General features: G+C 44.1%; 1 protein-coding gene across 1 annotated transcript in view; it reads right to left on the reverse strand.

Moving 5' to 3' along the window:
* Positions 1–13,011, reverse strand: part of HHLA1 (HHLA1 neighbor of OC90) — a 29,117-nt gene extending 16,106 nt beyond the window's left edge. The window contains exons 1-8 of the mRNA XM_074353095.1: positions 12,886–13,011; positions 11,570–11,629; positions 9,559–9,615; positions 7,665–7,745; positions 7,082–7,165; positions 6,897–6,980; positions 1,815–1,898; positions 12–68 (exon numbers count right to left, since the gene is read on the reverse strand). Of these exons, the coding sequence (XP_074209196.1) occupies positions 12–68; positions 1,815–1,898; positions 6,897–6,980; positions 7,082–7,165; positions 7,665–7,745; positions 9,559–9,615; positions 11,570–11,629; positions 12,886–12,964 (586 nt within the window). The 5' untranslated portion in view covers positions 12,965–13,011. The remainder of the gene's footprint in view (positions 1–11; positions 69–1,814; positions 1,899–6,896; positions 6,981–7,081; positions 7,166–7,664; positions 7,746–9,558; positions 9,616–11,569; positions 11,630–12,885) is intronic.
* Positions 13,012–14,999: the final 1,988 nt, after the last annotated feature.

Raw genomic sequence — 14,999 nt, forward strand, 5'->3', positions numbered from 1 at the left:
TGATGGTTCACCTGACTTTCCCGTCATCACACAGATGAAGATGCAGTCGGATTCATTCATCTGACTCACTGTAAGACAGACCGGTACATAACGGGACTTAGCAATGGGTCTGGAGCTGTTAAGCCTTTCGTTGAAATGAAAATTAAGCAGGAAACCTCTAGCTCAGATGCTACAGGAAAATAAGGCTCACTGTTTATTTAGGAGCTCTGATTTTCAGGCAGCCTTGATTTTCTGGTTGGTTTTTTTTTTTTTTTTTTGAAGAGCAGGGGTGCAGTATAATGTAACGCTAAGGGCAAAGCCTCTGGGGTCAGCTGCCAGGATTACAACGTTAGCTCTGCCACTAATTAGTTAAGTGAATATACATGAACTGCTTGACTCCTCTAGGAGCTCACTTGCTTTAAAACAGGGAAAGTTCAAATCCCATAGTCCCTTATTTGCCCTTTCCAAATCCCCAAATCTCTGTAAGATGGAAGGCTTTGTGTGAGTTTGATATCAAAACTCATCTGGTGGCAAAGCATGGCTTTGTCAATCCCTCTTTAGTGTAGAGAGTCGCCCATTTTGCCAAATGCCTATGAATGTGTTTGGTACGTAGCAGGCTGTCCTGGGTGCTGCTGGAGGCATTATGTTATGTGTGGTGCAGACACCCTGTTAGACCTTCAAAAGTGAAAACTTCTGAGTTCCTAAACACTCTTGTCCCTGAAGATGCTGCCTGAAGGACCGTGGACGTGTGGTTGGACACCCCTGGTGGATGGCTCCGACGATCCAGTGAGATAATGTGTGTGAAACTCTAAGTATGGTGCCTGGCAAATAGAAGAGCTCAGTAAGTAGTCATGATAATAATAACGGTTATTGTTAACGTGGTCCTATTATTATATGTGTCAGCGTAGTGACCAAGAGCATGGGCTTCGGGGAAGCTATAGCTCAGTGGTAAAGCACATGCTTAGCACATATGAGGTCCTGGGTTCCATCCCCAGTACTTCCATTAAAATAAATAAATAAATGTAATCTTCCCCCCAACAAAAGAGCGTGGACTTCAGAGCCAGATCACCTGGGTTAGAATTCTATCTCTGCAGAATGATTTGGGCAAGTGGGTCCACCTCTCACGTGTAAAGTGGGGATAAATATGGTAGCTACTCCATAGGGTTGCAGTGAGGGTCCAATGAAGGAATCCATGGAAAGCCCTTAGAAGAGCCCTGGGCACCTAATGATATTTATTATTTTTTTTTCTTCTTCCCCCACTGCTTCTATAGCAGTAGTTGCTCCGTAGTACAGAGCACCATTTTTCTGATGAGACCATGTATTAGGCCATTGACTAGATCTGTGCTTTTCAAAGTTAAGTCCCCAGGGGAGGGTGAACTGGCTCAGGGTTATATGAAGCCACCTTATAAATGAGGCATTTCTTTCTCAACTGTATGTCAGACATGAGTTTAGGCTCCACACAGACCTAAATATGAATTCTGAACCAACCTTGAGCAAAATATTCAGCCTCGTTGAATCTCAGTTTTCCTATCTTTAAAATGGGAGTATAGTTGTCCAACAGAACTTTTTTTTTGAGTTTGCTTCTTCTCCCCGAACTTTGAGCCTTGGATTTTTTCTCCAGTTTTTTGGACCCCAGGACTAGTTCTGATGGGAAGATGGAACCTTCAAATACCAGTGGCTGACACGGGACCACACTGATTGTCTACATAAAACTTACACTGAAGTTCCTGGCAGCCTGGCCTATGGTAGGGGTTCGGGTTGGGGTGTTTACTAGGTTTATGTTCCATGATGAATGCCAAGTCTCAAATTCACAAGCATTTTCAAGATGAGCACACCTGAAAGAATGGAGGTCGACTTAAAAATCTCTGTGAGGTAGCTGGTAGAATTTCCAATGACGTCCACCAGGAGGGCTGTGAAGTCTGCAAGACAGATTGGAGAGGTTTAAATTTCTGAGACTTGGTTTAGATTTCAGAAACTTGAGGGGAAGAGAATATTGTATTTGGATTTTTCAGAGTAGATTTGACAAGTCTGACTTAGTTCAGTGTATTGAAGAATATTAACAGTCATAAAAAGAATTATTTAAAAAAATTTAATTTCAGGCAAGCAGAAAACTTTTGGTTCCATCATTATAATCCCCTTTCTCCTCCCCCTCTGATCCTCCTCTGCCAGCACAAAGAGCTGTGCAGTCTGTACCGTTGAGTAACAGTTTTTCTGATTGGTTTTTGCCCTGTTATTTCATCTAATTGCTTCAGGATACCAAATCCATCAGACAGGAAGCAACCCTGCGGGCATGGGGTGTAAATTTTCATAATTTCAGATTTTCAAATTGATACCAAACTTAGTGATGGGTGATAAATTATGTACTATCAAGGAGACAAGGGCTCTATACAAAATAGAACCAGCAACCTTTCTGCCTGCGTCCCATGCCAAGAAGGCTGATGGGAGGAGATTGGGATAACCTTATATTTCAAGCTATAATGTTTTTGAGAACATTCTCTCTAGGCAAGTCTTTTGAACAAGGCTTGACACGGTGGGTGCCACTGACCAATGAAAGTTCCTAATACACTTCTTACCCAAACAGCTGCTGCCTCCTCTGCTGTTCACTTATGGTTTTACAGGCCCCAGCAAGTTCTTGGCTTCTAAAGCAAGGGGTATGTATTCTAGGAGCCCCAAACAGTGACTTTCTAAAGAAGAAGTCTCTGAGGTCCCTTGGGTAGTTCCCATCAATGTATAAATGCCTCTTTTACTCAGTAATGGGATCATGAGCTGGGGTGGGGGGTAAGCTGACTTGAAAATATAGAACCCAGAGAGGCATGAAAATGTGACAACCAGTGGATGTACAACATGGGAGACAAATAGGAGGTGGGCACCATTCTACGTGAGGCACCATCTTACACCTGTGTGGACGCATGGTTTCTCCTAGAGGGGAATGTGGCAGTGCACCTGTGCAGGTGTGCACACCTGGCCACACAGAAGGTAGGCAAACTTGGGCATCCTTCTCTACATCTCCAAGACAGATCTGTTCCTAGTCATGTTATGGAGACTGAGGAAGAACAGTATTTCATTTCTTATGCCATCTCTTTTCTTTCTGATTCTCAAAAGTCTCCTTTGTTTATTAATTCATTCATCTAATAAATACTCACTGAGTGTTTGCAGTGTGCCAGACACATGTTAGGCACTGGAGGACTGTGTCAGACAACATCTCTGCCCACCAGAGACTGAGATTAGTAGGAGAGAAAGACGCATAAACAGACCAAAAAATCACAATCCACAATTGCAATCCACTAGTAATACTGCATAGAAGCTATGAGCATGGTTCTGGAGCCCCAACACCAAGGATGGAGTCCAGATTCTGCCCAAGTTTCAGAGAGATGATGGAGAGTCCCCAAGGTCCCAGAGCATGTGGCACAGCTGCCATTTGAGCTGAGATCTGCCTTGTGCTAAAGCTCCTATTCGTGCCTAAATTCCCACCTCTGCTCTTCCTCAACGTGTTTTTGTTAATTCTACCTTTAAAACTGCCTTCACAGTCTGGTCTGCTTGGAAGAAAATCAGTTTTCAATATCTCAAAGATATTCTTTGTTTTACTGAAAATTTGAGTAATCTAATTTACTAGCAACACTTAGAGATGAATGATTTCTGACTACTTTCATATATAAATAGAAAGTAAGAGAAAAAGCCCTTTTTGTCTATCTTACTGGTAATGATTTACAAATGTACTTAGTACGCAGTGTTGGCAAGGGTGTGGAAAAACACATGCTTTCAAACATTATTGATAAGAATGTAAACTTACGCATGATTTCTAGAGGAAATTTTAGCAGTTTGAATCATCACAAAACCCTCTTCCTGTCAGACAACAATTCTATTTTGAGGACTTTATCCTATACTGATAATTCGGCAAACAGTCCAAACGATTGTACACTAGCACTCATCATAGCATTGTTGATAGTTGTTTAAAAAATAGTTTCCATAAAAGGAGATAAATTAAATAAATTATGGTACATTCTTTCAATTAATACTATGAATTCATATGAAGGATGAAGCCTATTTATATTCATTGGAATGCAATTTTTTTAAGACATGCTGATTAGTTCAGAGGTGGGTTATAAAACTTCATGGAAAACATGGTAGACACTGATGACTGTCTCCCAATAACCATCGTCTCATTTTCCTCCAGGAAGAGAATGTGAAATTTCAGTTGGGCACATGGTGGTTTAACATAATTGAAAGTTACATGTTCAGGCCTGCTTTGCAGGTGGGTGTGGCCAAATGACTCAATTCTGGGCAACGGAAGTTTCTCTAGTGAATGGGCATGCCTTCCGATTCCTTTCTCCCCTTCCTTGTAGCTGGGATGTGGTGTGGTCACAAATCACCCTGGACTATGAGAACAAGGGCCAAAACTTGCGGAAGGCAGAGCAAAAAGCTAGAAGGAGCCTGGGCTTCTAAACTATGAACCCATCAGAGCAGCCCTGGACTGTGTGGCCCAGACTGTCACACATGAAAACTTTCCCTTCCATAAGCCACCTTACTTTGGGGTCTTTTGTTATAAGAGCCTACCTTGTATTCTAAGGAGAATTTTACAGCAGATGGGTAGGTGGATGGAGTAGGTAGGTGGGAAGGAGAGGTAGGTTGGAGAGGTGGCTAAGACGGATGGGTTAGAGAGAGGTGGCTTAGACCCCCTTGGGTGATGGGATGACCTGTGGACGTTGGGATATCAATTTCTGATTTTTGGATTATACTTTCCATAGTGTATGGCATTTTAACATCACCTTATATTATTTTTTTAATCAAGGAAATTTAAGCTATTCTTATTAAGCAAAAGCACCCTCGAAGGAAGGCTATATGTTAGAGTCGAGAATATTCAAAAGAAAATGATCCAGGTCTGAAGATTATCCACGAATACACATCCCTCCCCAAAGATTTCGAACAATGGCAAGATGTTGGTCTAAGTGGCCCCAGGTAGCGACCTGAGGGGAATCGGCATCAGGCACTCCGTGGAAGTCGCCGCGGCTTACCACGGGAGCAAGGTGCTGTTTTATTAGTAGTAATCAGCCCTGGATCAATTCTTTTTAAATAAGCATTTCACATGTGCAGAAATACACTTTGGCTCACCAAACAGAATCACAGAATTTCCCAGCCGATGTGACTCCACTTTGTAAATTTTATTTTTATCGTTCATACCATCGGGGCAGGGACCCAATGCCTGCACTAAACTTGGCCCCCAGCAGGGGCTAATGACATAGTGAGAAAGATGCAATCATGAAGAACTTTTTCCCTCCCAAGTGTAATTTGCGGACAAAGCTCAGAGGGTGAGTTAAATAAGACGATGGTACTTATTGCAGGGCCTGGCAGCCAGTACTCGTTAACAATGACCATTATTCTCTTTAAAACGTTCACAACGTTGGTCCAGAAATCCCACCTTGGGGAATCTATCCTCAAAAAGTAATCTAAAACAGGGAAAAGTTTCATGCACAAAGATATCCAATACAGGATTTTTTTATCTTAAGAAAAACCCAGACTCCACCCCAAAATTCAACAGCATACTAGCTAAGAAAATGCTCACATTCATAGGTTATGTAACTATCACACATATTTGCAAAGAGTTTGTCATATCATGGAAAATATTTTTAATATTAGGTTAAGTTGGGGAAAAAAAGCAGGAGGCTTTTCATCCTTCAGTCTTTGTTCTCTTATAGTCTATTCTTTAACAAGCAGCCAAAAGGATCCTTTTAAAATGTAAATTAGATCACGTCACTTCTCTGTGTGGATAATCAAAATGGCTTTTTTAAAATTTAGAGTAAAAATTGAAATCCTTGTGGCAGATTATAAACTTCTACGTGATCTGCAGCACCCTTCCTGCCTTGCCCTTACAATTCTGAGCTCATTTCCCAGGACTTTCTGACTTAGCTCACCTGTTCCAGCCACACTGGGCTCTCCAGTCCTCACTTTGTTTCCTGGGCTTTTGCCTGGAACACTCTGTCCCCAGGTATCATCCATATCATCACTATGTCTCTCCACTGCCTACAGGGTGCCCCTCAACCCTCACCTCTTTAGAGGGGGTTTCCCTGACCACCCTGCACACAGCAGCCATCCCCACCATCACTTCCCTCCTCACCCCGTCCCCTGCTTCATTGTTCTCATGGTCACACTATTAGCCAACCTACCGTGTGTTTTCAGTTTATTCCTGCACCCCCTTCCTACAGAATCTAAGTTCATGAGAGCAGGGGGCATGTCCACTTCACTCAGGGTGGTGCCCTCACACCTAGAAGGGTGTCTTTCTAATAGCATGTGCTCAATAAAGAACTGTTGAATGGTTACGTTAGTGGGGAGAGAGTAATTTTCATTTTTACTTTTCAGGATTCTCTAAAAATGAGGAACATGTCGTACCCTTAATTTTAACTATAAAAGTAATACATGAATATACTGTTATTGAAAAAAAATCAGATAATACAAAGTCCCCTTAATCAACACTCTTTTTTTTCAAACATAGACTCCAATCTTCTTCTCAGCGTTAATCACCAGTCCGGTGTTCAGATACATCAATATTTTTTTACCAATGATATTTTATTCCATTTACTTACTTTGGAACTCTCTAGCTAATATTTCCGTACACAGGCCGCATCTAGCCATGTGCATGCATTTATGTACTGTCTACGACTGCTCTCCAAAGTTTGGTGACACAGTAGACTGTTCAACCATTTTCCTAATGATGAATATTCAGACTGTTCTCAGATTTTGCTCTTAAAACAATGCTACATTTTGTTCTTGCCCCTTTGTGCAGACATAACTATTTCTCTAGAGTAAAATAAAAGACAAGAAAAGAATTTTCTGGGACAATGAAAGTGCACATATTCAAGCATAACGGATATCACTGTGTTTCCCCATCTTAGCCTGTGGGCCTCATGGTGAGTTCCACCCACCTGATAAGTCATTGGTCCCGTTGTTTAAGCAGTAGCAGTACCGCGCGGGGAATCGGGCCAGGTCCACAGGCCTCAGGTGAGAAACTAAGAAGGGAAACGAACCACATGGCATCCCTGACACACAGCCCGGCCCTGCCAGCCCACGGCCTGGCATCATCACCACCAAGAAGAGCCACAGCACTCACTGTTGTAAATGGCCACCGCGAACTTGTGGAAGGCGAAGGAGCTGTAGGAAGTGATACTCAGCAAGGAGAAGAACTTCGTGCTCTCTGCCAAAGAAAGCGAGACAAAGAGACAGCAAATGCCTACTAAACAACAGTAAAGGAACAGCCGTAGAAATGAGTAAACTGATACTAGAAATTAATAATGCAATAAACACGTGAAAGTAACAAATAATTAAAATGGAGAAGAATAAACAAGATCAAATCAAAGCAAACCAAAAAAGTGCAGTACATGTCCCTTGGCTGTATTTCCTGATCTGTCCTTCAGCTCTAGAGATTGTTTAATAATGCAGTTGGGGTTAGAAACGCCTGCGCAGGCCCCGTGTGAGGAACGCGGCTTGCTCTCAGACTGTCGGCGGACCTCCTGCTTCACATGGGGGTTTTCCATCTCACCGTGAGCTAAGTAGGGCCCAGTCCTCCGCTCTGAGCACGGAGGAGCTGACCCACACAGACCAGGCGCGTCTTGCCCAGGCCACCAGGAGTCCAGCAGTGAAGCAGGAACGAGACAAAAATGGACCCAGATCGTGCTTTTGAAAGAAGCGGTCACCTTTTAAAGCTCTACTCAGCATCCCGTTCACCAGCTCTGTCAGATTAAGTGCAGACAGATCAACCGACCTCGCAGGCAGCTCTGGAAGAGATTCAAAGATAATGTCCTTGGTGGGCCTTTCTCGGCAACCGAAAAAAGTTTCTCACTTCCAGCATTCAGGCAGCTGTGCCTCCTCTTTGGACATTTATTGAACTTACACCCTGTACCCAGCACGAGGAGTTGGAAGATAAAAGGCAGTTCCTGTCCTCAGGAAGTGACAACCAATGGCACATACCGTGACAAGTAGGTAGAAGTCCCGGTGAAACACAAGGAGCACTTACTTTAGGGAATATTTCCTCTCTGCATTTGGAGGGAGTAGAGGTTGGTGGAAGATGCTCATATGTAATTTATAAGCCCTAGGAAATCACAGACGTTCTTGATGCGCTGGGTAATATAAATGATGGTGCCGTCTCACAGAGGAGCTCAGCTCCTGGCTGGCCACTGGCATCCCTGGAAAGATTTTTCTTTCAATTCCACAGTCCTGATGTTTGGGCTCTGTCCTTAGAGATTCGGGTTTAATAGGTCTGGGAGGGGTCCCAGACATCAGCACCTAAATCAATCAGTCAGCCAATGGCCCAGATATTGTTAGCTTGCAGCCAAGTGGAGGGCCGCTGCTGGATTAAAATCTGCCCTTCTCCCAGCTTTTCCCTGAAGATTTGGAAACAACGGTTGACAAGGAGGAAACAGTGCTTGATGTTACTCTTTGTATTTTTGCAAACATTGTCCTTTTCAACTCTTACCTAATGTTGATTAATTGTGGATAAAGCAATCTGAGGACTGGGGAGATGCGGTTGCCCTGCTGTGGGGGTCGGGAATGGAGGTCCAGAGGGGTGGGAGAAGTTGCCTCAGGAGCCCAGGCCACCCATGGAGCACTGGGGTGTGTGTGTGTGAAGTGGGTGGTAGTCACCTGTGGTGCCCAGAAAAGCGACCCCCTTTTCTCTCTTCTCTTCTCCTCTAAGGCTAGACACTGGGAAGAGAAATGACTTCAGGAGAGAAATGGAGACTTCAGCCCCAGCCCCACACTCCTAGAGAGGCCTTGGAGGCCCATATTATGGCTGCCCTCTGCCTTAGTGATGTGCATCACTGGGGGCACTGCAAAAAGGCAGGCCCTGGATCCCTCCCTCGGGGATTCTAGTCCCTTTGGGCTGGGCATGGTCTAAAAGTCCACAGTTTAATAAACAGACAAGGTGATTTCCATGCAGGGGGTCTAGGCCACCCCTTCTCTTTACTGGGTTTGGAAACCAAGGCTCAGGGAGAAGAAACTTGCACAACTGACCCTTGCTAATGAAGGGTCAGAACCTACTTCCAAAACATCAGGTCACTTGCCTACTCAGCCAGTTTCATGCCACCAAAGAAGAAAATGTCAAAGGAAATCTTGAAATGCCAAAGGCGTTCATTCATTCTTCACTCATTCAGTACATACTCACCTAGGGCCAAGCAGCGTGCTAGGTGTCGGGCATAAAGAGGTCAGTGGGAAAGGACAGGGTCTCCACCTCCACAGAGCCACTGCCTGCGGCTCAGAGGGACGAGGAGATTCACGTGTAATCCCACGTGAGGAGTGCCAAACAGGGAGCAGCAGGATGCTGTGAGCGCCTCTCTCAGAGAGCCCAACCTGGTCCGGGGGATGGAGGAAGTGACATAAAGCCGAGACCAGAAAGATCAGCTGTTTGGGATTAGATGTCATTTAATCATACTGCATTGTTATATTATTGTTGTAATGATGACTTTTCCATGTCGTATTCCACTGGAGAAGGGCTTTATGTCCATTTTATACATGAAAAAACCAGGGCACAGAGAGGCTGAAAACGAGTTATACTATTAGAGATTAAGCCAGATTTAGGGCTGGTCTCGTTACCTGTTGCACCAAGGAAAGCCTCATCATTTTCCTTCTTAACTTCTTTATTTCCAGACACTGAAACAAAAGTTTTTATGAATAAAATAGTATTGTGGAAGCACAGCCTCACACAATTTATAACATCCTTAAAAGTCATCTTGTCCAACACCCCCGCTGAAAGATGTGGAAATCGAGGCCCAGAGATGTTAAGGGATGTACCTAAATCCCACATCTGGCTAGTGGCCCTGTTTCTCCCTCCCCCGGCTCCTGGCAACCACCTTTCTTCTCTCTGCCTCTGTGAATTTGACTATTTTAGGTTCTGCAAAGAAGAGGCATCATGTAGTATTCATCCTTCTTGACTGGCTGATCTCACTTAGCATAATGTCCTCTAGGTTTATTCATGTTGTTGCAAATGGCAGGATTTCCTTCTATTTTAAGGCCATATAATATTCCATTATGTATATATACTGCATTTTCTCTTTCCATTCACCTGCGGATGGACACTTAGGTGGTTCCCTCTGCTTTTCATGTGCTCTGTTGGAACTTAGGCCCAGTTTGGCCTTTCACCGATGATCAGGCTTTTTGGTTCAGTATCAGAGCTTTGGGGTTAGAGGTGGGCAAAGATGATGACTCTCCTCAACTAGCACACGGAACTGGAGGTGGGGGTTTATGCTACAACTAAACAAAGTCTGAGACAGACACTTATTACCAAGCAGGCCAGAAGCTGTCAAGCAAGCCGACCTCTGGCTTAGGAGAGTCGAGCTGTCTCCCTGAGGTGGCCTGAGGGTCACTCTGCGGGAACAGGAGCAGCTGCAGCAAGATCTGTGGGAGGCACCTTAACCTCTCCTGCTACCTGACCTGGCAGCAGAGCCTTCCATGCAGGTGAGGGGCCAGGGTCACCTGGGCTCTGGATTCCCAGGCCTCAAGGATGCTATAGGTTTCTGGGCTGGCAGGATTCCTACACCTGTCGAGTCAGAACGATGAGGCCTGGGCTGCGATCTTCCTAAACAAGAACTTTTCTTGAGTACTGCTCCTTGCACGAGGAAAAATGATTTCTACCACTTCTTTTTATAATTGCACACCCGTGGGTGGATTTTGATAACGATATTGGAAACGTGAACGAGACACTCCTGAAGCAGGGATTTCTGAATAGGATGCTGTGTAAAGGCATTTTAAATAAATTGCTGGGCAGATAACATAAAGCTGTTGTTCCCTTTTGGGATCAAAAGACTACATGGTAGTATCTCTAAGACAGACAGTATCGGCTCTCTTCATACTTAGCTATGTTCAGATTTTATTACCCTTTATCCTTTATGAGCACCTGCGAAGCAGAAATTGTTGCTTCCATTTCAAGAGAAAATTTAAGGCCCCAATAGGGGAAATATTTATTGAAAATTACATTGCTTATAGACAAGAAATTGATGCGATTGGTGTCCCCTGGGGAAGCGAAGTGGTTGACTGGGGGAACAGTTAACTTTTATACACTTTTGTACCTTTTGTATTTTGAACTATGTAAATGTACTAACTAATTAAAAGTAAATAAAAAATTTTAAATAAAGAGCAATTCCCACTCCCACCCCCTTCCCCAAATTCAAAAGTGTTCAAAAACTTATCCTGCTTGTTTGCCAAAGATTTAGGGACAGAAACACAGCTCCCCCGACTCTGATGTGTCCTTTGTGTTGCCATACCCTCACTGTCTTGCTTCACAACCAATATCAAACCATCCAAAAATAAAAAGTCAAAAAAAGGTGGAATTATGACAGAGGTGGTGCTGGCAAATAACAGTATCTCCCATTATGAAATCTTCTGTTGCTGATAGAATGTCACAGTCCTTGCGGATTTAACCAGATCATGGGAACTGAGGTGTACCGTGAACCCATAAAGCATCGAGCAGCTCACGGGCACTATTACTACGACTGCCAGAGCCTGAGATACAGATACAATCTCCACCTTACAGACAAAGGGAGGTTCAGAGGAGCCAAGGAATTTGCCCCAGACAGAGTGAGCCAGGGAGGACCCCCTGCCCATTTACCTGTTGTAGGTAGGAAGGTCATGGCATTTTCCTTCTTGGCTTCTCCTTTAAAGGCAGACACTACAGTGAAAAAAACTCTCATCAGAGAAATGATAACCCAGACATAACAGCAGAGAAAATTTAATCCAAAATAATCCTTTTAAAGGTGGGAAAATTATGATCTGGCCTTGCTTAAAATCTGACATGTGGTTTGTTCATTCATTCAATCACTTAGTCATCAAATATTTATTGACTAACTATAGTAACACTAATAATTGATGGTCTTATTACAGAGCTAGACTTGAATAGGCATTGTCTAGGTTAGATGCTGGGGTAGCATGATGAACAGATGGATGCAAATTCCATCTGCATGGAACTTACAGTCTAGTTGGGAAGGCAGACATGCAGGAAACAAAGGCTCATGGATATTTTTACAAACAATGTTAGATGCTTTGAAGGACATTTTCGATGTATGTAACAGGGAGCCTGATCTAATCTCAGTGATACGAAAACCGTCCCTGGGAGGTGTCATTCAGCTGAGATCTGAAAGATGAGTAGTATTTGAGGAGGATATAACTGGCCGAGGGATTATTCGGTGTATAGATAACAGTGTGTGCCCAGGGTCGAAGATGGGTGTGAGTATTACTTTAAGAACTGAAAGAGTGGGGGAGGGTATAGCTCAAGTGGTAGAGCACATGCTTAGTACGCATGAGGTCCTAGGTTCAATCCCCAGCACCTCCTCTAAAAAAAAAAATAATAATAAATAAACCCAATTACTTCCCCCCAGGACCGAAAAAAAAAAAGAACTGAAAGAAGGCCAACATCATGGAGCATAATGGATGAAGGAGATGGGGGATTGTAAGAGCTGCAGGTGCCACGGGGGGCTGGGCCACGTAGTGTTACATGACTTGGGATAGTGTCCCAAGAGAAGCAGTGAGTCACTGAATACTTCTTGGGAGGAGGAGGGAGAAATGAGGGAGGAGCTTGGAAGAGGACTTCATGAAATTATGGAAAGATGGCCCAGGCTGGTGAGCGGAGAACGGATCACAGAAGACAGGAGGAGAAAGCTCTCCTGGTGCTCCAGCGAAGAGAAGACCGCAGTGTGGACAAGGGAGGTAACGGTGGAAGTGCAGGTAATTCTGCGGCCAAATGGGACTCAAATGCAAAAAGTCAAGTGACAGAATCAGAGAAGGGAACTTACTGTTGCCATTTCAATCAGACTCATTTAGGGTTCAGGTTCTGAGCTGAAACGCTGGCTGCTACAATTCTCTAAAGCGCAACGAATACCTAAACTTAGTATAGAGAACAGACGCTTCTTGTACTCCGACCAGACCCACCTGTGTTCCAAAGGGACAGGACACACGCAAGGCCGACGCACAGCCTCGCCGGAGGACCACGTAGCAGGAAGCCCGGCATGTCTGTGATGCTCTGGTTCACCTGGAAGCAAGCAAGCAAGCAAGCACTTGGAGGCAACCAGCTAGATGACTAACCACACAGATGCAGAATGTACTCGAGAACTCTGCCTGGGGAGTCAGAGGAAACAGAACCTATAAAAAGCATTGTATAGTTAGGATAGGTTAGCTTATGCTGAAGTGACAAATTAACTCCACCATCTCGTTGGCTTAATTCAACAACAAAAGCTGGTTTCTTGTTTATAGTCTATACTCACTGCAAGCTCGTAGGGACTTCTGCTCCTCACAGTCGGTCAGAGGCCCCGATTAATGGAATCTGCACCAACTTAGAGTTCTCTACCTTCCCTGGGGCCTCTTTAGTTATTGACTCTTGGTGGCAGTGGAAGGGACAGAGCTGAAGGATTGTGCACCAACCCTTAAATGCTCTGGCAGGAGGTAACACACTCACTTTTATTTACAGCCCACGCCAGAATTACTCACGTGGCCCCACATAACTGCAGGCGATCTGGGAATATGGGAAGGGGGTGGTGCATGCATATTCAGGGAGAATCAGTGTCCCTTCCATGGGTTTTCTGGCTAAGATGGGAAATACCCTCCAAATACCGCATCACTGCTGCTTATGAAAATAACATTTACTCCATGTGTACACACGTTTGCCCTCTCTTTCCTTCTCTGCAGCACGTATGCCAGCCGTTCTCCTGGTCATTTGCTGTGCAGAATCAGTGTGACAGCTAAAGCTGCAAAACTGAGACTAAGAAGACGAATGGAGAAAATGTACCGAGTGCTCTCTGTGTGCCGGACACCACACGGAATGCTGCCTGCTGCTTGCTATCACGTAATAACTGCACAGTCTCCATGTGTAGCTATTAAGGAATTGCCCGTTTGATACGGGCTGTGCAGACGTGATTTGAAAAGAGAAGTTTGCCAGTGATGGAGAATGGACTCAATCTGAAAGGTGAAATGGAGGGGATGGGGAAAAGCCAAAATCAAGTGCACTGGGGCTGGGGAGAAAGTCTCAGGAATTGAGCATCTTCATGACAAATTATATTTTAGGAAGTTTTGCTGTCCTTTCGGGATGGAACCACTTTTGGAATTTTCTTGAAAGATCCTCCTAAACATTTAGATTGCTTTTTAATTATTAATAGATATCTAAGTATTGTTTCTTTTGGATGCCACCCTGGATGGAGAGAGGCCTTACAAGGGAGCAAGAGGCCAGGGCTTTCTTGGAGTCCTCATATTCTCATCAATCTGTTTACTCTCTGAGGCTCAGTTTTCCTTATCTGCAAAATGGGGATAAGGAACCTCGCTCATAAGGTCTTTGTGAGGATTTAAGATAATGAATCTAAAGTATTTAACCTAGTGTCTGGCACATTTAGGTGCTCAGAGCACACACGAATCACCATGGGCAGGCTGGTGACACAGTGACAGATCAAATGCGCCCCTCCCCTCAAGCTGCTCAGTAACTTGGAGGAGATGAACACACGGGCAACTAATTGGCAAGTGAGACTCACTGGGCTACATTCTCCATAGAGAGAGTGACAAAGGGGACTAAAGAGGGAGAGAGACTGGTGAGTCCAGGACTTAGAATTGTCTCCATGAAGGGGGCTTCGGGTGTGGGGGTGGGCAGGCAATATGGCAAAAACTAAAAGAAGATTCTTCCATCTGGTACCTCTGCTGCTATGGAAACATTACTTCACCTCTCTGAATCCTCACGTGTAGAAGGGACAGAGTCATAGCTGTCTTGAAGATACTTGGTGACGACTGAATGAGATCATGATAAACAGCAAGGTCCTACTGCACAGCGCAGGGAGCTGTATTCATTACCTTGTAATGGCCTATAATGAAAAAGAATATGAAAAGGAATATACATGTATAAATGAGTCACTATGCTGTACAACAAAAATTAACACAACATTGTGAATTGACTAGACGTCAATATAAATAAATAATAAATAAATAAATAACTGAGATCATGAAATCCAGCACCTCGTGCAATTCTGGAAGATAGTAAATACTCTGGCATCTTAATTCCTTTCTCA

The sequence above is a fragment of the Camelus bactrianus genome, chromosome 25 (genome assembly GCF_048773025.1).
Source record: "Camelus bactrianus isolate YW-2024 breed Bactrian camel chromosome 25, ASM4877302v1, whole genome shotgun sequence".
NCBI lineage: Eukaryota > Metazoa > Chordata > Mammalia > Artiodactyla > Camelidae > Camelus > Camelus bactrianus.